This window comes from Tenrec ecaudatus, chromosome 1 (assembly GCF_050624435.1).
Source record: "Tenrec ecaudatus isolate mTenEca1 chromosome 1, mTenEca1.hap1, whole genome shotgun sequence".
In the NCBI taxonomy this organism is placed as follows: domain Eukaryota; kingdom Metazoa; phylum Chordata; class Mammalia; order Afrosoricida; family Tenrecidae; genus Tenrec; species Tenrec ecaudatus.
This window is the reverse complement of record NC_134530.1, coordinates 73,088,450-73,115,798: the sequence shown is the minus strand read 5'-3', so window position 1 is coordinate 73,115,798 and position 27,349 is coordinate 73,088,450. Positions and strand designations below refer to the sequence as shown.

General features: G+C 51.0%; 1 protein-coding gene across 1 annotated transcript in view; it reads left to right on the top strand.

Annotated features, from left to right (window-relative positions):
• The window catches only part of TRABD2B (TraB domain containing 2B), a 269,123-nt gene that overhangs the window by 828 nt on the left and 240,946 nt on the right, over positions 1–27,349 (top strand). The window contains exon 2 of the mRNA XM_075555816.1: positions 2,048–2,608. Within this exon, the coding sequence (XP_075411931.1) occupies positions 2,048–2,608 (561 nt within the window). The remainder of the gene's footprint in view (positions 1–2,047; positions 2,609–27,349) is intronic.

Below are 27,349 nucleotides of genomic sequence, written 5' to 3'. Positions count from 1 at the left end.
CCTTCTGCACCCACTTCATCCTGCCCGCTCCACCTCCGTCGAGCGGGCGCAGTCTCGGGACGCCCTTCCCTGCCGGGTCCTGCTCGGTCCCCGCGAGCGGAGATGGGGCGCCTCTCTCCTGTCCTCCACACGCTGACGCTCCCTGGCCCGCTCTTCTCCGGTCCCTGCTGACTCTGGGGACATTTCTTCTTTCCCTGACACCTTTGCACGCCCTTCTCTCGCTCTGCTTCAGCCTTCGGAGCTTGGCTCCCTTCGGACTACCATCCCCAGCTCTCTCCCCTCGGACTTGGAGCAGACCCTCTCCCTCATTCACACAGCGGCTGGCTCCCAGTCTCCCTGCCCGCCCACTTGGACCCCAGGCAAACTTTCTATCTAGTGCCGGGCCCCTCTCCAGCCCAGGCCCCCGCCGGCTCCCGCTTTCCCAAGCGCTCTTTTGCGGAAAGGGGGACGATTCCAGAGGAGAGCGCAAGGTAGACCTTGCTGGCTTAATATTTCCTTGAGGGCCCAATAATCGCTTCTCCTAATTTTTCTTCCTAGACAAGGACTTCCGTAATTTGCTCTTGTTCTCCTGCCACCTCCATTAGTACCCCACCCTCACAAGTGTTAACTGCTATGCGAAAATAACCCAAGATTGGCTGTCGGGAGAGGGTCCTCCCGCGCCGCTACCAGCAGGGAGTTATTGACTTGACCTTGGGCAAGGTGCACCTTCAAGCCCTGCCTTGCCCTGCCTGCAACTGGAACTGGTTGACTGGCTCGGCTGTAGTTCTACCTCCCAGACACTGGGTCTTAGAATTCTGGGGTTGTCAGTAAAGTACAGTTTGCTCCTCTCCCCCTAAATCACTCACCCAAACGTGTACCTTTAATTTGTGATAGAATAGGTGTGAGGTGGTGTGTGTGTGTGTGTGTGTGTGTGTGTGTGTGTGTGTGTGTGTGTGTGTATGAGATGATCTAAAACTTGCAAGTGGGCAGTGGGCAGTCCAGGGATAGTTCTTTTTTTTGGGGGGGTTGCTTTTCCTGAGAGAAATGATTGTCCCCTCCTCATGCTCCTTGGCCCTGCCCCTGAAGGAAGGCCCCTCTCCATGCCTCTCCTAGTGCTAATACTTCTACTTCCCCTTTCTCCCTCTTCCACATCCCCGCACCCCTTCTTCTCTCTCCCTCTCTCTCACTTAGTCTGATGGTAGGTCACAGAAGATGAGAGAATTGGGCTTGAAGATGAGATAAACCTTTAAGGAGGGGCCTCTGCACATTTCTTAGGATGAATTCCATGGCACCCTCCCCTCCAGAACCAAGGCCCCAGACTCCACTTGGCTATTCCGGGCTCACGGCCCTTTCTCATCTGTGATCTCGGCTGGTCCAACAGAGGAGCTGACACTCCAGCCCTCCCCTCCCCAAGGAAAACCGTATCCGCCCTGGCGCATTGGAAGTAGCTGTTTAAATAGGTGTGCTATTTTTAATAGGTGTTCTGCTTTCAAGGTGCTCTTGGCGTGTATCTCCCAATGGTTGGAGTTTAAAGTTATATGACTTCCTTCCTTCTTTCCAGAGCAGGACTCTTGGTCCCTCTCTCCTCCCTCTGCCCACATCACACCACCCACCCGGGAAGGAAGGTTTGACTTGGCCAACCATGCATGTTCTCGGGTGGCGTGGCAGTCCGTGGCCCTTGCGGTGACTGCTAATCATAAGGACCCATCATGGTTCACGTCTTCTGGGTCGGCACTGCACTCTGGGTGGGGTAGACTCATGTCCTGCCTGTTAATCCTCCCAGCCACCCCTGAGATAGCTGCTGTCGTGCCCGGCCCCATTTGACACAGGAGAACACTGAGACTGTGGGAGAGAAGTGATTTCCTCAAGATCACACATATAACAAAGACAGGGCCCTGTTGGGATTCGCATATGGGTCTTCCTGGTTCCCAAACCTGAGTCCCTTACCACAGCCCGTGTAGTTCTATGCCTGCCACCCCCACTTCTCCCTTGGCAGCCCTCTGTGCCAACTGGGGCTCTTTTCAGCTGCCTTGGCCTTCACTGTCTGCCCTCTTCTCTTCCCCTGCAGCAGAGGGACCTGAACTCCTTCCTGTGGACTATTCGGCGCGATCCTCCAGCGTACCTGTTTGGCACCATCCATGTCCCATACACCCGCGTGTGGGACTTTATCCCAGACAACTCCAAGGCGGCCTTTCAGGCCAGCGCCAGGGTCTACTTTGAGCTGGATCTGACGGATCCCTACACCATCTCGGCGCTGGCCCGCTGCCAGCTGCTGCCGCCCGGGGAGAACCTGCAGGACGTGCTGCCCAGGGAGCTGTACTGGCGCCTGAAGCGCCACCTGGATTACGTGAAACTGATGATGCCCTCGTGGATGACGCCCGCACAGCGGGGCAAGGGGCTGTACGCGGACTATTTGTTCAACGCCATCGCAGGCAACTGGGAGCGCAAGAGGCCTGTGTGGGTGATGCTCATGGTGAACTCGCTCACGGAGACCGATGTGCGCTCTCGCGGTGTGCCCGTGCTGGACCTCTACCTGGCGCAGCAGGCCGCGAAGATGAGGAAGAGCACCGGGGCGGTGGAGCGAGTGGAGGAGCAGTGCCACCCCCTCAACGGGCTCAACTTCTCCCAGGTAGGCACGGGGCACTCCCAAAGGTGGGCAGCCCCTGTGCGCGGTGACCTCTTCTCTGATGGTCCTCTCCACTCGCACCCAGAGCTGGTCCTTTCACAGGCCCGAGAGGTCCTGTTGGGGATGGGGCAGTTCTCCAGCTGTTTTGTGGTGGGGGTGCTGGGGAGTGGGTGTGCACCAGAACTGAGGGGAATGCTTCTATCCGGTGTGCTGTCACCTGTGGGGAAAATACACTCCCCACCTGCTGTGCTTGCCTGAGCAGAAAGAATTCCCTTTTTCAGCAGCGGAATGGACAGAAACAAAAAGAGGGAGCTGCTGGTTAGTGCTGGGCTTCCCGGAGACAGACCCCTGATGCTGGCAGAGCAGGGGCTTGTCTCTGAGGTTATTGTGGAGGCGCACACAGCACTGCGCATGTGAAGCTAGCACAGAGGCCACAAGACACTGATGACATTGCCTGGGAAGGTCCTGGTCCTGGTGTGTGTGGAGGACTGACTTGCGTATTTGAGTTTAAGCACTGCCGGATTTCCGGACCTTTGCAAAACAAAGTCCCTGGGCGGAGTCAATGACTCACTCCATGACTAACCTACAGGTTGGGAGTTCAAACCTCTGTAGTTGCACCTTGGAAGCAAGGCGTGGCAAGCCGTTCATGTAACGATTACAGCCTGGCAGAGCAGCTCTACTCTGTAGCTGGGCTGCCATGATGGGACTCAACTCCACCCACAGGCACAGTCTGTGACTGTTGTGTTTGCAAAGCTCTAGGTGAGCAGAGTTCTGGTGGCATCGTGGTTAAGCACCGGGTTGCTCATGGCAAGGTCAGTCATGAAAAAGCACCAGCCACTCCTCAGGAGAAAGATGAGGTTTTTCACTCCCATCATGAGTTACAGTATCAGAAATCCTTGACAAGAGCAATTTGACCTTGCCCTGTGGTGTTGCAGTGGTTACGCATTGGGCTATGAACCACGAGGTCAGCAGTTTGAAACCACTAGCTGCTCCTTGGGAGAAAGAAGGCGCTTCCTACTCCCATAAAGGAGTTGGTCTCGGAACCACACAGGGGCAGTTCTACCCTGCCCCCCAGGGCTGTCATGAGTCTGCATGGACGTGATGGCAGTGAGGTGGTTTGGTTTTGGGTTATGGGGTCTCTAGGAGTTGGAATGGACTTGCTGGCAGCACGTGAAAGGTGACCTTCACACTGCCTCCTCGAGCCAGCAGAGAGTCAGGCCAGGATCGCCTGGGGGTTAATAATTTCAGACCAATGTGCTTGGTGCAAAGGTTGACAGTTCTGATTCCTGAACCTGAGGAGTGGGGGGGGGGGCAGGGAGAATGGCGGGGCTTAGGAGGTTTAGAAGCTCATGGGCCTCTTAGGCAGAGGTCACTGGCAACTCACTGGCCCCAGACGCTCATCTCAGGATCTGGGGACCATGAGCTCACATCTGTGCCCTGAGCACAAGGCTGTCAATCTGGGGGTGGGAGGGCCCCCCCACTGGACCAGGCACTCCTACAAGGAGGCTCCAGGACAATACTTGGGTCCATGCCTTTAGTGAGGCGTGGAGCTGGACACACGCACCCCCACTGAGGAGCTCGCCCCATAAATTGGCTGGGCCAGAAACCCTAGCACTAGGCACCAGACTCACTCGCTGCCCCAGAGACTTGCAAGCTTTTCACCAGGGAAACAGCAGCAGAAACTGATCCCCTTTGGAGCTCTCTGGCCTTTGTTTTTCCAGGGGAAATGCAATATTGTCCCCGGGGAGGTAAGAAGGCAGATTGATTTGCCGGCCAAATGAAAGGACGGTTTGTCGGTTCTCCTGCTGGCTCTCCCATAATTGTGGAGTCCTTACCCAGAGGACCCCAGTGGCAGGAAGATTGGGGCAGTTAGTCACGCCCCGCAGGGTTCTGACTACGCCTGACTCCGTCTCCACAGGGGAAAATCCTGTGTATTCTCTGGCCCAGCACTGAGCCCTCTGAACCGACCGGCTTTCTCCCTCTGAAGTGACTTTTCCTTTGCCAGGCTCAGGAGCTGATTGTGTGTGTGTGTGTGTGTGTGTGTGTGTGTGTGTGTGTGTGTGTTGGGGCGGGTGAGGTGGTGGGGGCCCCTCAACGCCCATCTCCATTTGGAGGGAGGCTTGTGGGAGGCCGCTCTGTCCAGCAGTCTCGATATCTTTTTCAGGTTAGGGAGCTGGGGGAATCCACCATCACTCTCAACACCCTCTTTGTACCACAAAGGGACCGGATTAGGGCTGCCGGAGCGAACAGACCCTCTGGTTAAACAGCCCCTGGCTTTCATCCTTCTTTAAAACAACACAACTCTCTCCGGGGCCTGGAAACAGTGCTGTTCAACCAAACGACAGCTTGGGGAGGCTGAAAACATTTGCCGGAAACTGTGTGAAGTTGTGTTTTAGGAAAAAAGTTCCTGAGAGCCATCCATCGGCGGCAAGGAGCCGCTGACAGTGGCCAAGGCGCATGTCTGGAGATCAAACGGGCTGTAATCTCTGGTTTGTAAACTCCTGCCCACCCCATCCCGAGCCCGTGCCCTGCTTAAGCTTGTTCTTGGCTCCAGCTTCTCTGAAGGGCAGCAGGAAGCAGGTCCTAAACAAGCATTCCCTTGGGTGTCCTAATCTACACAGCCTTCGCTACCCACCACAGGGTCTGTCCCAGCTGATTGCCCTGTCACCATTTTGGACCAAGGCGAGGAACCCCCTCGCTCTCTTGGGGAGTCCGGGGCTGACTAGGGAGTCTGAATGAGGTCCAGGCACCTGCATGGATAGGGCTGTGAGGGATCCCGAACCCCGAGTCCGAGCAGCAATAGCCTTCACAGTGGAATGGTGCGCGCACGTGCTTTGCTGGAGAGGAGCATCTGTGATGCATTATAGTACCAAAATATCTGTTAAGTGCATCCGATTTTTATTTTTCTCTCCTCTCGGCATTATTGTTATTGCAAAATGCTTGGGGTGTGTGTGTGAAAGAGGAAGGTGGGGAAAAGAAACAAGAGTGATTTTAAGAAGGAAACCTGAGATTTTAGTTTTAATTGGAGTGTTTAAAAATTTGTAGTGTTGCCTTGTGAAGTAGAGAAAGTTCAAGTGTTGGGCCTCCAAGAACCAGAAGGGACCGCCAGATCGGAAGGAGGAGCTCCTTGCCGCCTTGCCTAGTTTCGGAGATTGGATGTCCTGGTAGATTTTGGGTCTCTAATTTCAAAACAAACTGAGGGTGTTGGGCCCGAAAACACCATGCGTTTTCTCTGTGACCTTGGGCAAGTCACTTCCCGTCTGTGGTCCTTGTGGCCCCTGCCTGTGAAATGAGACACCAGTATTAGGTCATCTTTCAACCTCCTTGTAGCCCGGGCATTCCATATGATGGCTGTAATCATTTCCAGGTGCCAGGTACCCTGCAGGAGGCTCCAGGGCCTTTGTCACTCCCCTGAATTCTTGCAACAACCTTTGGACTTTGTAAGGTGCACACTCCGAAAGGGTGCAGGACCTGCCCAAGGTCACACGGTTAATAAGGAACAGCACCACTCTGCTGGACTCTGCTGGAAGGATGTGCTTTTCCCAGCACCCTTTGCTATTTCTCTTGCTGCCTCCTGGCTAGAAATCCATTATCCTCCTGTAATTCTTTCTTTAATCCTTTCTTCCTTATTGTTCTCCCTTTAGAACTTGGTATCCGCAATTTTATTTTTTGGAGGAGCCCTATTTGTAGAGAAATTATTTCCTTTGGCTGTGCAGTTGGGGTGGAGACTGTGAGGGCGCTCAGCAGAGTGGTCTGAGAGCTAGGAGAGCTGCTTCTAGGTGTCAGTTTCAGCCTTGGGCCTCAAACCACTACCTTGTGTATTACCTGGGGCAAGACTCCTTGACCCTCCTTGATCAAAGGGGAAAGGAGTTGACAGCTTCTCAAAGTCGAGCTGATTGTGTGAGGACTTGTGAGAGGTCATGGATAAGGTAAAATAACCTCCTGGATGTACGAGGGGGTACCCCCCAAAACTGGAAGAAAGCTCCCCTAGGTGGAGCTTTCATAGTAGTACGTATAAATACACACACACACATGCACATGCACACACACAGGCAATTTGCTCTGAGTTAGTGCACCCAGTGGCATTGGCTGGGGAGGTCGCTCTGGTCACAGTGAACTTTTTCATCAAAGAAGTTTCACTCAGGCCTCATTTTTTTTTTTATTTTTGTGGTGGCTGATTTAAGAGAACAGTGTGCAGCTGTGAACTTTGTTTCCTGCTGGGGAAATGCCACAGAAACGGTTGTGAGGTTGAACACAGCTTACAAGGACAGCACTATGGGAAAATTTCAGGTGTATGAGTGGTTTTCTCATTTCAAAAGGGATGAACTATCGATTGATGACAAATCATTCTGGACATCTTTCAACTTTTGTTTCCCACTTAAAATTATTCTCTTTTGTTTTTTTTGGTTAATCATTTTATTGGGGGCTCATACAACTAACTCATCATAATCCATACATCAATTGAATCAGGGACATTTGTACATATGTTGCCTTCATTCTTTTCTAGACATTTACTTTCTATTGAGCCCTTGGTGTCAGCTCTCCCTCTCCCCCTCAACCCCCCTGAGAGATTGCACATTGTTACCATTTTCATCTCTCGCACCGACCGCTGTGGACGATAATATCAACAAAATTCTTGCACTTGCGCTGGAAGGCGGACTACAGATGTTTGAAGAGATGGGGAAGTTATCTGGACTATCATGGACTTCGGTTCAGCGGATTTTAACAGAAGATTGGGAATGAGAAGGGTGTCTGCGACTGGTTTTGCCACCACAATGCACCTGCTCACGCAGCCATCTCAGTGCGCCAGTTATTGGGGAAAAAAATAGCATGCCTCTCTTGCCCCACACACCTTACTCACCTGACCTCGCTCCTTGGGAGTTCTTTTTGTTTTCTTGAATGACAAGGGACACAAAAGGACAGTGATTTGGAGACGTAGAAGAGATGAAGAAAAATGAGTGAAGGAGGTGCTGTCAGCATTCTGAAAAGATGAGTTTGAAAAATATTTCCAAGAATGGAATCACAGATTTGACAAATGCATTAAGTGTAATGGAGAGTATTTTGAAGGTAATAAGACTGTTTTGATTTTAAAAATGTAAACACCTAGCTTTGAAAAAAATTCCAATTTGCGGGGTACCCCCTCATAGGCCCTGTGCTTTGGAAAGACTGGACTGGCTCCTGAGCAAGAGGCCTCAACTCTGTCCTATTGGTGGCATCACCCAGCAGCCAGGCCCACTGTCCTTTTATTTTAATCCAGTAAAGCTGGATTAATAAGTGGTGGTGGGGCCCCTGTGCCAGTACCTTGATGCCTGGTACTTGAGTCCCAATCTTATGACAATCTTGGGACTTGCAGATTTCAATCAGCGCTGTTTTCGGCTCCCAGCTCTCAGGGACTGGTACCAGCTGCCACCATGTGTAGAACCTGAACTATCAGACTGGGCTGACAGCCCCCCCACTAGGGAGGCTCAAAGAAACAACAACAACAGCATCACTACTCTTGAGTCAATTCTGACTCTCAGCTACTTTAAAGGATACAGAACTGCCCCTTTGGGTTTCCAAGACTTCAGTCTTCATGGGCAGACAGCTTCACCTTTCTCCCGGAGTAGCAGGTCGGTTCAAACTTATGACGTTGTCGTTAGCAACTCCGTGTCATCAAGGCTCCGACCTGTCAGGCTAGAAACCACAACATCTTCATGTTCCAGACTTAGTCTCTGTGCAGGGTGCTGCATCAGACCATTTTGTCTGTTATCTTTCATGCAGATCTGCTACAAGGTATATTAGAGCAGATATTACTCCAGACGATAAATTGAGAATCAAAAATGTTACATCAGTTTGCTGTGATTATTACTGCCAGGCCAAGTGGATGAAAGAATCAAACTTGTGTTTTCTTTTTCCAAAACTCATGTTTTACAGGCCTTTGAGGGATGGCTGGATTTTTTTCATTGACAGATGTCATTATTTGTGTGTGTGCATGAGCACGTGTGTGTGCATGTGCATGTGCTGGTGGGTTATCATCATTTCCTGCCAATTTTTTCTAACAGAGAGAGGGAAAGAGACATAATTAAAAATACAGACACTAATTCACACTAATTTTCCTTCCCCCTGACTTCAAAATTGTGTGTGAAGGTGATTCTAAAATATACATCCCCAAAGATATGTTGAGCACCCAAAGCTTCTCTGGAATGCATGCCCAGTCTTCCAAGGGGACCACTGGGTAGACGGCACCCCAGCACTGGCTGCGTTGACATAGTTGAATAGAGAAAGGTTTCCTTGGCTTATAATCAGAGTGCCTGTTTTTACCCTGACGGGCCAGATGTATTACATGCTCAATAACTCTGTGGAGCATGGAGGAATTGGATGATGGAATGGCCAGAGATGATTGGACTGTCCCTCTTTCCCACTGCCGTTGGATGAACGAATGTAAGCAGAAAGACGCTATAAGCCAGAGTGAAAAGCTTCAACTTTGACAGTCCCCTGCCTTCCAAAAACACACACACAAGAGGTTTAAGTACAAAGCAGGATTGCCCATATACTACCTTGCCTACCTTGCCCCATTATTACCTTGACTTGTTCTCTGCAGTTGCCTCCTGCCCCATGAACACACAGAGCTAGCTATTCCCAGGATCTGCCCACTTGTAACCTGAGGTACTCCCCTTTGGCTCCTGTCTCTCTGGTGGACCACCCTCCTCCACGCTTTTGAACATGAGTTCCTGGCAGTTGGGAGGGCCTGCGGGATTCTCTTTGGCGGGCTGTTGCTGATAAATACCTGTCCTTCCGGAAACCGTTTGGTTCCCGTGGGTGATCCTGCTACCTCTCGCTGCCAGTCTGCAGAGCAGAGAGAACCCCGGCCTGTCCCAGCACAGTCTGCTGGACACCTGCCAGCCTCGGAGCCCCTCCTCTGGTGGTTGTCCCTCGCCATCAGCTAGAGCTCCCTCCTGCATCAAAACAGGATAGGGTGCCGGGAACCAGTCACGTGGGGGGGGGGAGGAGGACATGGCCTTCGCCTGGCAGAGGACGTACCACCTTTCCAGGGTTAGTGCACATTGCTTTCTACCCTAGAAGGCGGATCTTCTTAGGCTTATTTTCACAGCTGAGGAAACTGAGGCACAGAGCACCCGAGGAGTAGTCACCTGTGCTCCAGTTTCCCACAGTCTTGGGGAGGCTCTCTCCCCCTCTTTCCTTCCCTCTTCCATGAATCCATCTTGTGCCTCCTCTTCTCCAAGAGTGGCTGTTCTTCAGCCTGCCAGAGCTCTCCGAGCCTTCGTGACATCCACAGGACAGACGGACGGTCCCTCAGATCCACCATGCTCAACCTTCCCAACTCTACGTGATCGCTCCTCAGATGGAAGGAAGGGAGCAAACATCTCCCCTGAGGGAGCTGGCATTCTTGAGGACCTGAGATAAGCCGTCTTCTTTTCCCCAGAAGTCACCCTGAGTGAGAGCCTCGCCCTCAATGTCGATTGAAATCCGGCTTGTCCTGGTGGCCACTGAATAGCGCCCCCCCCCCTCCCCGCCCCTGCTGGTCCAGCCCCTGTTGTATCCTGTGCTTCTGCGCCCTGCACAGCCGCTGTGTGCCCCTCTCTCACACACAGGGCTCTGGCAGTCATAGGCTGAGAGTCCCTTGGGGATCCCTAAGCATTTGTGCTCTCCTCTGTAGGTGTGGCTGGCTCTGTCCGCCACCCCTCCCTCCCTCAGACTCCACATTCTATATACATCATCTGAGGCGGGGGGGGGGCGTGTCAGAAACAGGCTCAGGATAGCTTAGGGCAGCGGTTCTCAACCTGTGGGTTGAGCCCCTGTGGGAGTGAAACGACCCTTTCACAGGGGTTGCTCAATTCATAACAGTAGCAAAATGACAGTGACGAAGTAGCAATGAAAGTAATTTTATGGCTGGAGGGGTGACCACAACACGAGGAACTGTATGAAAGGGTCGAGGCATTAGGAAGGTTGAGAACCACTGTTTTAGGGGTATCGGTTCAAAGAGAATGACGCCTTAAAGCCAAGGTGACCCCGATGCGGTGAAGAATTCCGTGTTCGAATCTGAGGCCCGCAGAAAGGCTTCCAGACTCGGGGGAAGCCGGACTCCCGTATTGGGAGGCGCAGGAAATCTAAGAATGGTGAAATCTTAGATCATTCGGCTCCCAGACCTTTTTGGACTCGAAGCCCGTCCGTTCACATCGTGAAACCCTAGCCCGTTTGCTGTGAAGAATTGTCAGCGCACAGACACACACAGCCCCTGACCATTGGAGAGTTGGAAGGGGCCACTTCATGAGTGAGAATTCCAAGATGCCCCAAGACGCCCCCATCGGCCAGTGCCTCATCGCCTTCCCCCATCTTCCCCCAACCCGCCCACCAACCCCGGCCTGAGAGGGAGGGAAGCGCTTTGTGCCGGAGATAAAACTGGGAGCGGGCCTTTGCTAATAGTTCCCATTTGGACATCTCTCAAAGCCAGGACGAGGTCGCCTTGTAAAGCAGCTTTCCGAGGGAGGAAACGAAGGAATGCCGAGGAGCGCCGCGGCCTGCCAGCCTCGCTGCTGACGTCCTTCCCCCCAAGAGTCTGCCTCTAAATATTATCCACTTCACTCCTTTTATCTCCCATCGCTGCCGCCTGGCCGCCCACTTAATCCGCAGGCGGCCGGTGGCCCAGCCTTCGGCTCCTCGCCAAGCGGCTGGTCCTGGATCCTCAGGCTTTTAAATCTGCGCTGTGCATCCGCTGAAACACAAAACTGTTGCCCCAAGCTTGGAAAAGCTGCTGCTTGTGCCGGGCCCCCTCCCTCTCCAGGAATTTCCTCCTTTTACTCTTCCACTCCTGAATCCTCTGAGATTTTCTAAGCTCTGAGGCCCAGAGCCGCATCTGCCCCAGGATGTCTTCCTAGACTGGACCTGGCACTGGAGGGCTTGGGAAGTCTTGGTCCAAAGCCACCACATGCCGGATGGTCCCTGCGTGGAGTTCTCTGTGGGGTTTGATGGCATTCCTTCCGCATTTAAATTCTCTACTTGATAGTGTAATTGTGAGCCTAATTATTACTTTGGCTCTCTTCTTTCCTAAGAGAACTGGAGTCAAAAATGTTGCTCACAATCTGTTCACGATTCATTACAAAATTAGACTGCTTGTGTCCCAGTCCTGAAGTCCGGGCTTTGTGGTGTAAGCTGTGGCCTGTCTGTATGCATTTACACAAACTTGGGACGCGGCCCCACGGCTTACCCAGGACTGGGTAACTTCCACTGATCCCTGGTAGGCTTACCACCATCCAGATTGAATGAGTTCGTTGTTTTTACATCATCACCTGCTACTTGCAAACAAAGGCCTTAAAAAAACAAACTTCTCTTTACTATCCTAGAGCACACATGCGCCTCTCCAGCCTCATCTCTTCCACCAAGTTTGGTTAGATTGAAGAAGGTTTATCTTTCTCTCTACTTGCTACCTTGTGTTTTGGGATCCGTGGTCGCTAGCGGTTCTGATTCCCCGTCTCCTTCCCTCCTTCTCGCGTGTAGCCCTTGATCATACCTCTAGGGATTTGCAGGTTTTGTTCTTCTACCTGAAAACCCTCCGCAGTCTTTAGGGTCTGATCAACTCTCACTCCTCTGGATTGGTGAGGAACTCTTGGGGAAGCCCACTGTGGAAGGCTGACCCTTCACAAGGAGACATGTCACTGTGGTCACGAGATTGGGGTGTCCTCCTGGGCTGACGCCAGCTGGTCATAACCCAGCAGTTGAATTTAAGGGTCCAGGCTGAACTCTGAACCACAGGGCTGACTTTAGGGTTAGTGGGTGAGCTGGGTCACCCTGATTGCCTAGCTTCCCTTGCAAAGAGCCAAGAGGTCTTCCCCTTTGGCCCCTAGAAGCCAGGGCCCTGATGTCATCTCTGGGGAATGGTAGCACTGACTCCGGGACTCTGTGTTCCTCTCTGTCACACTAGGTCAGGTGTCTCCTTGGAGGAGGCTGCAGGTGTTCAGATCAGCCCCCGACCACCACCTCTGCCCCTGAAGGCAGTACCCATATGCCTCTGCCCTGAATGCTGAGACTGGCACAATCGTTGACTTCAGGGGATTCTCTATTCTCTTCTCTCTGGGACAGAGAGGGCAGGAGACGGCTTTACAAGTTGCTGGTCAGTTACCCTTGACTTTTGAGCTTCTTGTTTGCAGTTGCCCTTCCTTCATCCAGAGGAACAGCCTGGTCTGAATCTGCCTATGGAAGCAAACATTGGTCTGTACATGAATATGCAGACTTCTTCACTGCCCAAACCACACCAAACTCCCTGCCATTGGGTCCATGCTGATTCCTGGCGGCCTTATAGGACAGGGTAGAACTGGCCCTGTGTGTTTCCGAGACTATAATTTTTTATGAGCGTAGAAAACCTCACCTTTCTCTTTCAGAGCAGCTGGTGGTTTCAAACCACTGACCTTGTGGTTAACAGCTCAATTTGTCACCACAATGCCACCAGGTCTCCCTGAAATTGGCCCCAGATTGCCCAGTGCTCCTTTAGCCGCCAGAATCACTGCTGATATGAGCAGGGTCATCTTGGGTCAGTTCCACAACCTCTCTGCGCTGCGGTGAGAGGTTTGTTTCCCCATGTAAAGCTCTGTGATACCATGTCCAGCGCATGGGAAGCTTAGTAATAACCACTTGTGAGCTGTGAAGTCAAGTTTGACTCATAGACACCCCATAGGACAGAAGAGCACTGCCCCTCCCCTCCCTCCCCCCCACTGCCCAGGCTTCTTCCAGGGTTGAAGTCTTTACAGAAGCAGACAGCTAGGTCTTTCCTCCAGTTGGTGGGTTCAAACCCGCAATCTTCTGGTTAGCAGTCGAGTACTAAACTATTGTATTACCAGGGCACCTTTTGTCAACACAAACTCCTAGTTATTAGTGTATTTTAAAATGCTCATCTGTATAGAATCTTTCCAACAATACCTTTCAGTTCTTCCTAGGTGGGAGACACTGGAATTGGTGTCGGCGATAGAAAATTGAGCAAGATAGAAGATGTTGTAAGTCCTTGGCTGCCCACCTGTGGGGAGACCATGGCAGGCTTCCTGGAGGAAGTCAGGTGAAGCAGTGTCCAGTGTGATGGAAGCTGTTGGACAAGCAAGGTGATGATGTGATACAATAGAGTGACTAATTTACTTAGCTTTTTTTTTTTTTTTTGGTGATTTGGGTTAAAGTTTCCAGAGCAAATTTGTTTCCCATTCAACAGGTCATACCCATTTTGTTTGCTTTGTGACCTGGATTGCAATCCCACAATGCAGCAGTATACTTCCCACTTCCTCTTTTATTTCCTATTTCCATTTGCCCTCCTTTCCTGTCTCTTCCTCTTCAGAATCTTGTCCCTGGACAAATGCTGACCTTGCGATCTCAAATGGCTGACGGTTCTAAGGAGGGCGTCCCTCTCCGGCGTTTCCGTAGAGCAGCGGTTCTCAACCTGTGGGTCTCGGCCCCTTTGGGGATCGAACAACCCTTTCATGGGGGGTCCTTCATCACAGTAGCAAAATGACAGTGATGAAGTAGCAACGAAAATAATGTTATGGTTGGGGGATCACCACAACATGAGGAACTGTATGAAAGGGTCACGGTGTTAGGAAGGTTGAGAACTGCATAAGACTGATGGGCCTGTCTGCCGTTCCCAAGAAAGTTGAAACCCGGGTGAGTTTAGGTCCTGGCTTGCAACGTGACTAAGGGATATATATAGTCTTGGGGGTTCCACCAGTCCCTGTCACACATGTAAGCCCGGCCTTTTAAAATTGTTTGGAGTCATGAAGTTGCACGTGGGAGAACTGTTGAGATGAAGAATGTTACAGATGTATGTAAATAACAAAAAGTCCTCAAACCCACTGCCGTCAAGATGACTCCAACTTAGAGGGTTTCTGAGGCTGTAAATCTCTTCCGGAGCAGGTAAAGCACTCGTCTGCCCCTCTTGGTGAGGCTGGTAGATTTGAATACCAACCTTGCCAGCTAGCAATGTCTCCAAGGCTCCATAAAACAACAACAAAAAACCCACTGCCACCAAGTCACTTCCAACTCCTGTGACTACAGGACAAAGTAGATTGCCCCTTTGGGTTCCTGAGACTGTACACCTTTATAGAACAGGAAGCCTCATCTTTCCCTCCCTGAGCAGCAGGTAGTTTTGAACTGCTGACCTTGCAGTTAGCAGCCCAACAGTCACCCACTAGGGCTAAGGCTGCAAAAGTTCATGGAAATATGGAATTTAAAGATACTGGGGTATGTCCATGAATTTTTTGAAGCCCCAATATTTAACTGCAATGAAATTTGACCCAAACCCCGCAAACTCACGGTCATCCCTCTAGTGGATGCTGAATCATCGTGACACAAGAGGACCAGGTCGAACTGCCCCTGTGGGTCCAGAGACTGCGACTCTTTACCGGAATAGAAATCTCATCTTTGACCAGTCAAGCGGCTGGTGGTTTTGAACAGCCCAAGCATAATCACTAGGCTACAGGGCTCCGGCAATTGATGTATTATATAGATATATAGAAAACAAAGGGTAACATTTAACGAAGCTTGGGCTGTGGGTTTCTTAGACCAGGAGGTGCCGAGGGCCGAAGGCAAGATTGTGAAGTAGATGGTGTGCTCTGGGCAGTACATGAAGGTAAGCTTGGCCACTGCCCGTGCGGACAGTGGCAAGAGAGCAAGCTGAAGGAAACGGCCTGGTGCCCATCTCCCGCCCCCTCAGCCTGGCGCTGCAGGGCAAGTGCCAATGCCAACACCAGGCCAGGCGGAGGCGTTCTGGCGGGTGTGGCCCGCCCCAGGCGGCGCCCTCTGCGCGTCCCGCGGCGTCCTGGACCGGCGGGCCGCACATCCGCCTCCAAGGAGCGCAAGTGCGCCTTGAAGAAAAGGGCCGCGTGCGCGCCCACGCCGGCCCCTCGGCCGGGCCAGACACGCCCCCCCCCCAGCGGTGGCCACACGGGCAGGACGGGACAGAGGCGGCGGGACTCGCGCCAGCTCTTCCAGGCCAGCCCACCGTGCCAAGACAAAACGCTAGCGCTCCCTCCACGCAGGCTTCAGTTTATAGGATTTACCTCCTTCCTGCCTATCAAGGTTATTTAAAGTTTCCTGGCCGGTTTTATCTCCCGGGGACTTAATGCGCTGTAGAGGACGGTAGGAACTTAAGCCCTGGGTCCCATTTGAAAGCTCTTTCTGACAGGAAGGCAAGGGCTGAGGAAACCTTTGGGGAAGCGCCTGCTCGTCTTTCAGCCCTTCCTGAGCGGTTCAGCCCTGAGCCGGGAACAGACAAAAGCCTAATTGGCAATGATAATTCCCACCATTTGCATCGCACTTTGCAATTTCCAGGGGGTATTCTCATGCGCTGCTCAGTGCTTCCTCCCGACCACCCCGAGGACCTTGGGAAGGGGGTGGACTGATTTCCTGCCCCCACCCCACCCTTTTGCCAGTCCGCTGTTGACTAGAGTCACTTAAAGATGGTGTTACACAGGACAGTTACTCAGGGTCCCCTGCTCCCCCACCCCCACCCCCGGGGCCCTCCTCCAGTTCGGACACACAGATTCTTCTTGTCCTTAGGTACCATCCAGTTGCCTCTGACTCACCCTGACCCCGTGCCCAGAAGGAAACCCTAGCGGGTCCGGTGCCACCTTCACACGTGCGGCTCGGTTTGCGCCCCTTGGTGCAGTTGCTGTGTTGAGGATGTTTCTGTTTTTCACGGGCCTTCCAGGGATGGCTCCCTCTGAAGGGTGTGAGACAAACCTTGTCAGCCTCACTTCCTTTGTGAGAACCAGTCTTGCTGGCATAGACTCCATCCACATCTCATACATTGTAATCATCCAGTCATATTAAGACGACGTGTGCAATCATCACCACACATTCAGAATATCGCTTCCCCTTGCCCTCATTGCTATTGGCTTCCCCTTTCCCCAAGCCTCCCCTGCCGCACCCCCTAGGTAATGACTCATCCAGTTACTATCTCCTGATTTCCTCATCTTGTCACCATCTGAGGAGGATCCTGGCTGTACTCCCAAGACCTATTTGTTGGTTCTTCCAGTGGTGGCAGCAGCGCGTGGCACTCTGGCTAGTCTGCGCCAGCACCGTAATTCAGAGACTTCAGATTTTCGAAGGTCTGCCTTATTCATTGTCCAACTTTCACATGTATCTGACGCAATAAAAAATATAATGGCTTGGGTCAGGTGCCCCTGAGTCCTCAGAGAGACATCTTTTTTTTTAACATTTACAAGAGGTCTTTTGCAGATGACTCGCCCTAGGCAACCGATCTAGAAAGTACAGAATTCTTAGCAATGCTTATTATCAATTGAATCGTAGATGATAATGTGTGATAGAATTGCAAATTGCTTACATGTGATAGTTCTGAAATGATACGACTATTAACAAGATTGTTTTGCACCATCTTTCTACATCGAGGTCCGTGGTTAGTTAGTTACATTATCGGGAACTGAGAAAAAAGCATTTCAAAATTTTCTCCTTGACCTTTATGACTTCATTTCAAAAAAAGTTATCGCCGTAGGTTCATAAATGCTACTTGCCCCAGTGTTGTGGCTAAAACACCAGAAAACTGAGCAGTATCAGGGATTGTGGAAGCAGGGGAGGGAGGAAAACCGCACAGGCTTGAAACACACGCGGCGAGTTGAACTGTGCGATTTGAAGGGCCTTGGTATTGTCACATGGACCGCAGAGGCTCAGACACCTAGTGGGAGCAGTTCCTCTGCTGATGGCTCTTCTCTGACACACATGTGTGCTTGGGACCGTGTGGCCTGGCCACTTGGAGGAGGGTCGTTTGGTCTTGCCTACCTGAGGGTGTAGCGTCTGACTACTCATTCTGACCACACCTTGTGGCCTCCCACTGTTTCTGTTTTCGGGAGGGGAGACCCACCCAGCCAAGGTACTGCAGAATTTCACTTGGAGCGCCCCCCTTGAAGCCCCGTGTTCAAGCCTGGTTGGTGCATGTCCTCTAAAGAATCCTTTCCCTCCGCTGTGGAGCCAGGTTGGATGTTAATAACCAAACTCCGGGTTATTGAGAGATTCAACTGGGATAAGACTCAACTGGGTGAGACTCTGCTAACCACCCAGCGCTTTATGTCTCAGTGGTACTCTATCTGCGTGTCTGTCTTCCTCTCTGAGATCCCAGAAGACAGGAGTGTGCCCTCTGCTTCCCCTTCTCCCAGACTCATCCTGTCAACACTTAGCGAATCAAAGGAATTAGTGTTAAACTGCTCGTTAATTCACTCATTCATTTGTTTAACACGGACTGCTGAGAACCATGTCCTGCCATGTTCAGTTCTAGGTTCTGGGGGATGAGAGGTGATTAATGGGGCTGGTAGGGATGAGAGAGACACAGAGGTATTTTACAGCAGAAAGCCAAGGAGAAGTCGTGAATCTGTCACATGGTCTGCACCACCTCATTCTCACAGCAGTCCCGAGGGAGGGGCCGTTCTGCAGCCCACTCTAACGATTCGCAAGTGAAGCTGCAGAGAAGAAAATCCACTTGCCCAAGATCACACACCCGCAGCCAATGAGTGGAAGGGCTGAAATGTAAGCCTAAGCAGTCGATTCCAAAACTGTGCTCTCAGTCTCCCTGTGTCTGATGGAAAGAGATGAGGAGGTCCAGAGTCCAGAGAGGGAGACAATGCTGCTTCTGCTCTTCTGGGTGGGATGCTATGAGAGAGCCGACACGACTGGAGGGAGCTGAGCAAGAGTGGGCCCCGGAAAGCCAGGGTAAGGAGTATGCAGTGAGTGAGGCGGTCTGTCCGTCAGTCAGTAGATATCCAGGTCCTGAGGTGAGAACTGACCTGAGGCCTCTGAAGGCCTGGCAGGGCAAGTGGAGGGTCCAACACCAATTACATTGTTGTTAGGCACCGTAGAGTTGGTTTAGACTCATAGCAAGCCCACGCACAACAGAAGGAAACACCGCCAAGCCCTGGGCCACCCTCACAATTGTTCAGCTTGAGCCCAAAGTCCTTGAGATGAAGAGTCACCATCTAAGGAGCATTCTGGTTGTACTTTTTCCAAGACAGATTTGTCTGTCCCGTAGGCAGTCCACGGCACTTTCAACATTCTTTGCCAGCATCATAGTGCAAATGCAGCCAGTCTTCCTTGATCTTTCTTAGACGATGCCCAACTTTCCCATGCCTATGAGATGGTTGGACATACCCTGGCTTGGGTGCCATCCTTACTGACCAGTCCTTTAGACAGAGCTGTGCAGCAGACTTGCTCAATGCAATGCGTCTTTTAAGTTCTTGCCTGCGGCTTTCACGAGCATTGATTGCGGATCCAAGAAAGGCGAAACCCTTACCAACTCCATTCTTTACTCTGTTGCTTCCTGGAAGTTCAGTAATCAAAACCACAAGCTATTTATTCCTTGGGAGAAAGAGCAGGCTTTCTACTCCCGTAGGATTTGCAGTCTTGGAAACCAAAGGGGGGCAATTCTGCTCTGTCCTTTGGGGTCACTATGAGTTGGACCAGAGGGAACCATCTCCCACCTTCTGGAAATGGGAACTCAAGGGGGCATTTTTCCTTTCGACACCTAGTCTAACGGAATCAGTTCCTTATTTCAGGACCTTTGGCGAGGACGTGACTTGGAGCACCGATTCAGTCCTGGCGGGGGTGGGCGAACAGATGCCTGCACAACTGACTGGCAGCTTTTGGAGATTCCACCTGCTCGGTGTGGGAGTTGGGGTGAGACAGGTGGCTGCTGAATGCCCCCCCAGGTGGGTGGGGGAGCCGAAGGGTGCATGCAAGTGGTGCACTGAGAGACCAGCAGCAAGGGGCCCTTTTGGCAGGGGGGAGAGAGTGCTTGCTCTGCAGGCCAGACATCTCACACCTGCTCCTGCAAAGACACTTTCCAAACTGGCTCCGACCTCGCTGGGAAAGGGCATCTTTTGTGTTTCTTTCAGTGTTTTCTGCGTGAACATGTCTGCCTCCTCCACCTGACTGAAGTGCTTTGAGGGCAGGAGCCTTGGGGACTGAATCTGCGTTTCCCCTGGCCCGGGACTGAGTGCAGACTCCAGGCTCCTCTGTGTGCCTGTGAATGGATGCGTTGTGTCTGCACATGGTCACGGAGTTGTAACCGGGTGGGAAGCAGCCAGTGGCTCTCATCCTTGCCTCCCTGGCTGTGGTGCCCAGATGTGTAGATGGCTGGTTTGTGGAGGGCAAACTTCTAGGCAACCGTCTGCATTTCCCTCTGTCACCTCTGGGTGTTTGAGCTCTGGGTGCCTGTGACCACTCAGTGCCTGCTTGCCCTTTGATCATCTTCTGGTAGGGCCCTGGGATCCTGCTGACCTGCAGGGGCCCTAAAGGCTTGGACTGGGCCACCCTGAGAGTGGGACCTGCTTCTACTAGGGTTGGCTGTATCTTTTCAACTCAAGCCCATGCGCCTTCTCACACTTCTGTGTTGTTTTTTCCCAGGGCACAGATCAGAGCTTCTGTTTGCTGGTCACTCCGTGATCGTCACACAATATAAACGAAGCTGCTAAAAGGGATAAATGCAAACCATGTGTGAGGCACCAGGGAGGAGCAGCGACGTCAGAGGGCCGCAGTGTGAGGTGGCGTCAGCTCTGACGGCACCCGATCTGATTTGTATATGAGCAAAGTAAATACCCCAAGTGGTAAACAGCCTTGGGTCTCTCATCATCGCTGGGGTTCAAAGGCATTTAATAGGAACACACACTCTGGGTCTTCTGTAAACACTGTGGGGCTCTCTGCAGTGCGTGCTGACCTAAATTCTGCGTTTTCATCTTTGGGAAAGCCAGCCAGTGATTCCAGTCCAGAGACCACAGGCAGTCTGGGCGGTTGGGTTGAGTTCCCTCGTTTCTGGTTTTGGCAGTTGATCTAGCACTTTCGCTGTGCAGAAGGCTACCTCTTCATCTCCCCTGCCCTCCGAGCAGTCCTGGGTGGTGAATGGGATCTGGGTGGCCATTCCCATCCCTTTCCTGAGGAGGAACACACAGCTCAGACATGTAAATCAGCTAGCTCAAGCCCAAGCACCACCGGGAGAGCCAGCCTGGGATTTCCCCCCTTCTCTTCTCCTTCGGAATTCTCTGGCTCCTCACCTCTGGTTTTTCCTGTGACCTGTACCTCTGTTCCCCCAGTCAGAGGGCTGCAGGCTACAGCGGTAGACTTCCCACACTCTTAAGCAGAAGACGTGGGTTTGATTCCAGGTTGGTGCACCCCAGGTGCAGTCACCACTGTTCAGTCGGCAGAAGTGTTATAGGTTGCCAGGATGTTGATCAGAGGAGCCTTGGAGGTGTAGTGGTTATGTGTTGGGCTCCTAGCTGCAAGGTCTGCAGTTCAAAACTACCACCAGCCACTCTTTGGGAGAAAGAGGAGGCTTTTTACTCTCCTAAAAGTTCACAGTCTCAGAATCCCACAGGGGCAGTTCAACCCTGCTAGGAGTTAGAATGGACATGATGGCTGTGAGGTGTTTGTTTTGTTTTCAATGATGTTGAACGGGTTTCAGTGGAGTTTGCAGATTAAAACAGACTGGAAAGAAAGACCCACCCATCTGCTCCCACCAACGAACCAGCACAAACCCTGAAGACCACAACCACCCAATCCCTAGCATAGTACAGGTCTGGGGTCCCCCTGAGTGGGCGATCTGAACCCACCACAGCTAATGACCGTAGAGCACCAGAGCATCCTTGTTAACTCTTTCCCATTCCCCCTCTCCTCCATCATCTCCTGGCTCCTGTCCTCTGGGTCCCTGCTTCCCTGTTTCTCATCTAGGCCCATCTCAAACATAAGAAAGGGCCCCAGTAGAGTCAGACTGGGGCTGTCTGTCTATGTGTGTGACTTCCAATGGGTTCCTTCTTGAGCTCCTCAGTTTTCACTTACGTAAAATGGGGTGGGGGGCTGGGGGAATGGCTACCTTTTAAAGCGAGGTTCTGAGGATTTAAATGGAGCTCAAAACCCAGAAAACACGGACAAACTACAACACAAAAACCAATCATCATTGAGTCGAGTCTGAGTTGAATTCTCCAAGACCGAGTCGAACTGCCCCATAGGTTTCCAAGGCTGTACATCTTTAAGGAAATAGACTGCTCCATCTTTCTTCCATGGAGCAGTTGGTGGGTTTGAACCACCGGCCTTGAGATTAGCAGCCAAGTGCTTTAGCCACAGTGCCAATAAGGTACTTTAAGATGAAGTTCAAGGAAGAAGGGGCTTCAGGAAGTTCTTGAAAAATTAGAATTAACAAGATCATGGAGTTTTTCCATAGACTTTCTGAAGCCTCTTTGTCTGTGAAAATGCTCAGCCAGCTCACGGATTGGTGGGTTGTGTCCCAATATGCACATTCAAAATGGTTAATTCTTAAGATTGCACAGACCGAAACCACATGTACGCACACATGTAAATGAGTGTATGTGACCCTGGTGAAAGCTCAATCCGGCCAATGTCAATGTGAATTTCAGTGTCAATTTCTCGCTTGAGATATTATTGTAGTGTTAGTTTTCAAGGATATTGCTGTTGGGAAAACTAGGTGAAACCCTCCTAGAATGCCAGTGTGCTTCCTTACAAATACATGTCAATCTACATCATTATCTAAGGAAGTAAGTTTCACTTGAATGGGTTAACCCACAGGAAGCATCCATTCATTAAGCCAGTCAGTCATTCTTCCTTACCTGTAGGTGCCAGGTGTGAATCACTGACCACAGGGAGGAGACCTCTGCCCTGCTCCCCTTCATCTCTTTGCTAAAAGGTAGTCTTCCTGACTCACTCGGTGTAGAATTGCAAACCGTTCCCTTAACCTTCCCTGCTTTGCTCACCCACAGCCCTTGTTTCATTCCAACTCAAAGGCCAGGTGGACTGATTCCTTTGGGTTTGAAGATTGGAAGTCTTTCCGGGAGCGAATGGCCTCCTCTTTTCACCCTCAGACGCAGGTCAGTGCCTAACCCACGGCACCACCAGGGATCCTTAGTGGGCGTACTGCATACGCCGATTTTACCTGCTGGTTTTGCTTTTTGCTTCTCACTCCATCTCTGTAATGCCAGGTCTTTGAGAACAGATTTTTAAAAAATCTGTGTTGTCTGTATCCCAGGCACCTAGAACATACCTGGCACATGGTAGGTGCTCGGTGGCTGTTACTGGTGACAGACCATATAAACAGGCAGATAGTTCGTTAGTGAAAAACCAGCATGGGAAGTGCCGAAGGAAGACAAGTCAGAGTCGAGGGCTGGGGTGATAGTGGCAGAAACGTTATTTGGGTGGTAAATTTCTCTGACAACTTTGATGGCCTCCTTGCTGTGTAAAGGTTAAAATTCTGGCTTCAGAGAGTGTAACCTGATCGTTAATACCTTCTTCTGTTTATTCATTTGCCAGATGTTTCTTTGAGCCCTTACTAAGTATAGGAACCTATAAAAAAGCCAAACCAACCTCACTGCCATCAACCAGCTCTAACTCACAGAGACCTCAGAGGACAGAGTGAAACTGACCTTTGGGGTTTCTGAGGCGGTAAACCTTTACCACAGCAGGCAGCCTAGTCTTTTTCCCAAGGAGGGGCTGGTGCATTCGAACCACTGACCTTGGGTTAGCACCCCATTACACTACCAGTACTCCTTGCAGGCCCCTATAGAGCAGGCAAAGAGGAGATGGAGGAGCACCTTGCCCCTAGGAGGCTTGTAAGTGGGAAGCAGAAGTGGAGCAAGCAAGCAAATAGCATCTGAAAAGGGGGCGATAACGCATCTTCTTTTCTTTGCTGGTGGCACAGTGGTTTAAGCTCTAGGCTGCTAACTGAAAGGTTGGTGGTCTGATTCCATGGGAAAACGAGATGCAATGTGCTTCTGTAAAGATCAACAGCCTGTACAACCCTTTGGGGCAGTTCTTTTCCACCCAATAATCTTGCTGTCTGCTGGAATCCACTCAAGGGCATCGCTGGATGATCCCTCTTGGGGAGGGAGGGAACGCACCATGGCTAGGGTGTTTGCAGAAGATGCTGTGGAGAGAGGAGTGTTTTCCAGGTTTTAATGGCCTGGGAAGATTTCAAGATCGTTCCTGCTCTGACCTCAGCTCAGCTCACCAACTTCCTCTTCTGTTGCTGTCTGAGGGGGCTCTCAGCTCTAATCAGTTGGTGTGGCTCTAGACATGCTGTGACCTCTGTGAGGCTGACCTTGCTCCTTCCTCCTGGGTCTCCAAATCCTGTTCCTTAAAGGGTCCAACTTAGCCCCGCCTGAAGGAAGGCTTCTTTGACTGTGGCAGGTGATGCAGTCGCTCTTCTCTGACCAGCTGTGCTTTTGACCCCGTAGACCAGAATCTGGCATTGGACTCCAGTCACAATATATGGACCGTGAAGCCTGGTCTAGGACAGGAACTGGCTGTTAAAGCAATCTTAAACTCAGATGTATCGTGGGCTCACAACAGGGCCTGTGGATGGAGGGAGCGGACAGCGGGGAGAGGATGTGACTCATGATGAAAGGGGGCAGCGCTTGCTATTTTGTCATTGACCCGAACGCTCTTCCTTTAGCATGAATGAGTGATGGAGTTCAGTTAGGGGAGGCCTGCTCCAGTGCTCCAAGGCATCTTCACCGGGTAATGACGCAGACAGTGCTTACCAGACATAAAGGAGTAGTAGAGGATTAGTGTGTTTTCTAGCATCCTGCTTGAATCTGTACCCAATAAATTCCTGCACAACAGACTTGCGTACAGCACCGCTGACTACTGCTGTATCGTCACACCTGCTTTTATGTAATCTCTTTATTGCTGACTTAAAGAATTGTTGCACAGGAATACAGCAAGTCCCCACTCCCAGTTTTTCCTCTATTCTACATCACAGATGAAAGATTTCCAGAAGTTTCTTGGGAAAATTCCATTATCTTTTAATTCCATTCTTCCACAAACTTTTTGAAGGCTCCTTATGTTGTTACATATTTCATCACTGTGGTTCATTTGTCACCATTGGTGAATCAGTATTGTCTCATTATTTACTGAAGTTCATGCTTTGTCCAGATTTTCTCCCCTTTCCCCTGTGTCTTTCTTTCCATTCCAGGATTCCATTCAGGAAACCATATGACATTTAGTTGTCAAGTCTTCTTAGGCCCAAACCTCTCAAGGTTTTGATGACCTTAAGTGTTTGGAGAAGCCCCGGACAGATATTCTGTAGAATGTCCTTCAGTTAGGATTTGTCTGTGTTTTTCTCACAGTTTGGCTTTGGGGGATGGAAGCCAGAGAGGTCAGGTGCCATTCTCATGACATCACTTCAAGGGCACCTATTCATTTCCTCGGGCAGCCTTCACAGAGTGCCACGCATAAGACACATGGGTCACCGTGAGTCAGGATCCATTGGCGGCAACTGATTTGGACTGATTGTCTCACAGTTCTGAGGTCAGGGCGTTGGCAGCGCCATCTTCTCTCTGAAGACTCTCGGGTAAGAGCTTTTCTTTTCTTAATAGTTGAATATTTTCCTTTAGTTGAATGTATGTCTGCTTAGTAAGGAATTGGACTTACTTTTTGCTAACAATTTCAGAAGATCCTTCTTGTCTCTTCCGGCTTTGGTTAGACCCAGGTGTTTTTCTTCATGTAACTGGGGCAGCACATGCCACCCCCCCTTTTTATTTTCTCTTTCTTTATGGGCCACATCTTTTCTTTTATAGGACATCACTGAAATTGGATTATGACCCATTCTATTCCCTGCTCTGTTATGACCTCATGGGAACCAATGACACCTTTAAATACCCTGTTTCCAAACAAGGCCATGTTCACAGGTAACCAGGAATTGGAACATCAACGTATCTTTTTGAGAAACACAACTCAGTCTATAATTGGCACACACTATCAGCATGGCTTAACATTATTGATGTTGACCTTGATCATCTAATGGTTATCAGATTACTAATGGGTTATGAGATATAAAGTAATTTCTCCACCCTACCCCCGTCCCCCATGTAGAAGGGAAGAATATAAATACTTTGGGGTTCATGAGAGAAGCCCCATCTGCACTCCCTTTGTTTGACAACATTGTTAGCAACATTGTTGTGTAGCATCACACACCTGCAAGAATGTCAACAGCGTCCTGCTTGGACAGTGTGGCCAGACGTCCCGAATTTTGACAATTTTTCCTGCGTCCCACAGCATTTTTTAAAAGTCCCGATTTTTGGAAAGAATACACGACAAGCTAGGGTAGACGGTTTTCGGCTGCCATGTGGCTATTTCGCCAGGATATGAGTTTTATCAATGGTGTCCCGCTTTACCAATGTTGAAATCTGCTCACTCTGCTTGGTGGGCCTCCTTCCCAGGGTCACTAATGTTGAGAGTGACATCACCAGGGAATAAGACACATAAGCACCAAATCTAGGCGTTCCCCAGTTGCTTGACCTCTCCACAAGGAGAGCCCTCAGCCTCACTTCCAGATCATCACCAAACCCGCCCACCTTGCCCCACCTCCACCTCCACCTGCTTCCATCAAGTACAAGCCACCGTCATCCCTCACTGGACTAGTTTAACTGTTTCCACGCTGGTCCTCCAGCTTCCTCCACTCCTGTCACCAGGAGAGCCCAGCCCTCACACCACCATTACCCTCCAGTTAAATGGCTGCCTTCCTCTGCAGGAGGCATGCGGTGAAGGGTACCCGGTAAACATCAGAAGAGCTTGACAGGCCATCTGAGATGTGCAGTGCAAACCAAGTGACCGCCATGAGGCTGGCACTGCCCCCTCCTGGGCTCAGCCTGCCCTGTGCCAGGCTTTGAGTAGGAATCTTCCTCTCAGTGTGCAGCGCAGGAGAAAATTTTATTTTTTATCCTGGTTGCCAACATCTAAGGGGGCTTTGAAAAGTTCATGTAACAATGGGATTACAAGACAATGGAATTGTCCCATGAACTTCCTGAAGTGGCCTTCTATTTGGTTGTGTGAAATGACACCCACAGTAAAGGCAGTCCAAGGCGTTTACTGTGTGCCGATGACTGGCATGTTGCCTTACCCAGTAAGACGTGCTGTGGTTCCTTCTAGGTGGGTAGACAAGGCACACACATGGCGAAGAGCGTGTGGAGCACGCTAGGGCACAGCTGGGCACGGGAAGGCAGCCCCAGGAAGGAAGGGACACACGTGTCCTCGGAGCCCTGGAGGCAGCAGGGAAGCCGTCTGGACGGAGCAAGTGGGGAGGGAGCTGTAGAGTCTAAAGCCATACTGCTCAGTTTTCTGTGAAGGAAGTCAAGTGGGCAAGGCTCAGAGAGTGTCTTCGTCATCTCGTGCTGCAGTAAGAGGTATGCCCAGGTGCGTGGGTTTAAAGGATCGAAATTCATTCTCTCATAGTTTGAATACAGAGCACCAGCTCTGGGCGCAGGCTCTGTGTCTGTCAGCTCTGGGGAAGGCCATAGTTTGATTATTTCTTGGCGTGTCTTGGCGAGCTCCACAAGGCTGTCTGTCTTTTACTCATTCGTGCTTGCTTGTCAGGGAGTCTTGGTGGCATAGTGAATTCTGCATAAGGCTGCTAACCGCAAGGTCAGCAGTTCAAAGCCACCAGGCTCACTGAGAGAGAAAATGGGGCTTCCTGCTTTTGTCAAGATGCACGTCTCTGACAACCCACAGGGCTAGTTTTGCGCTCTTACAGGGTTGCAGTGAGTCAGACTAGACTCGATGGCAGTGAGTCTGGTTTGGGCGGGGAGCTTGCCTGTCCCTGGGCTTAATCCGCTCTATTCATAACTCGGAAGTGATTAGGCGGAAAACACTCGACACTGATTTGGCCTTATTGACATAGCAAGGAAATCCCAATTCCCAAGTGGGATTACCCCCACAGGTGTAGGGATTGGAATGCCACCACGTACTTTTTAGAGACACAATTCCATC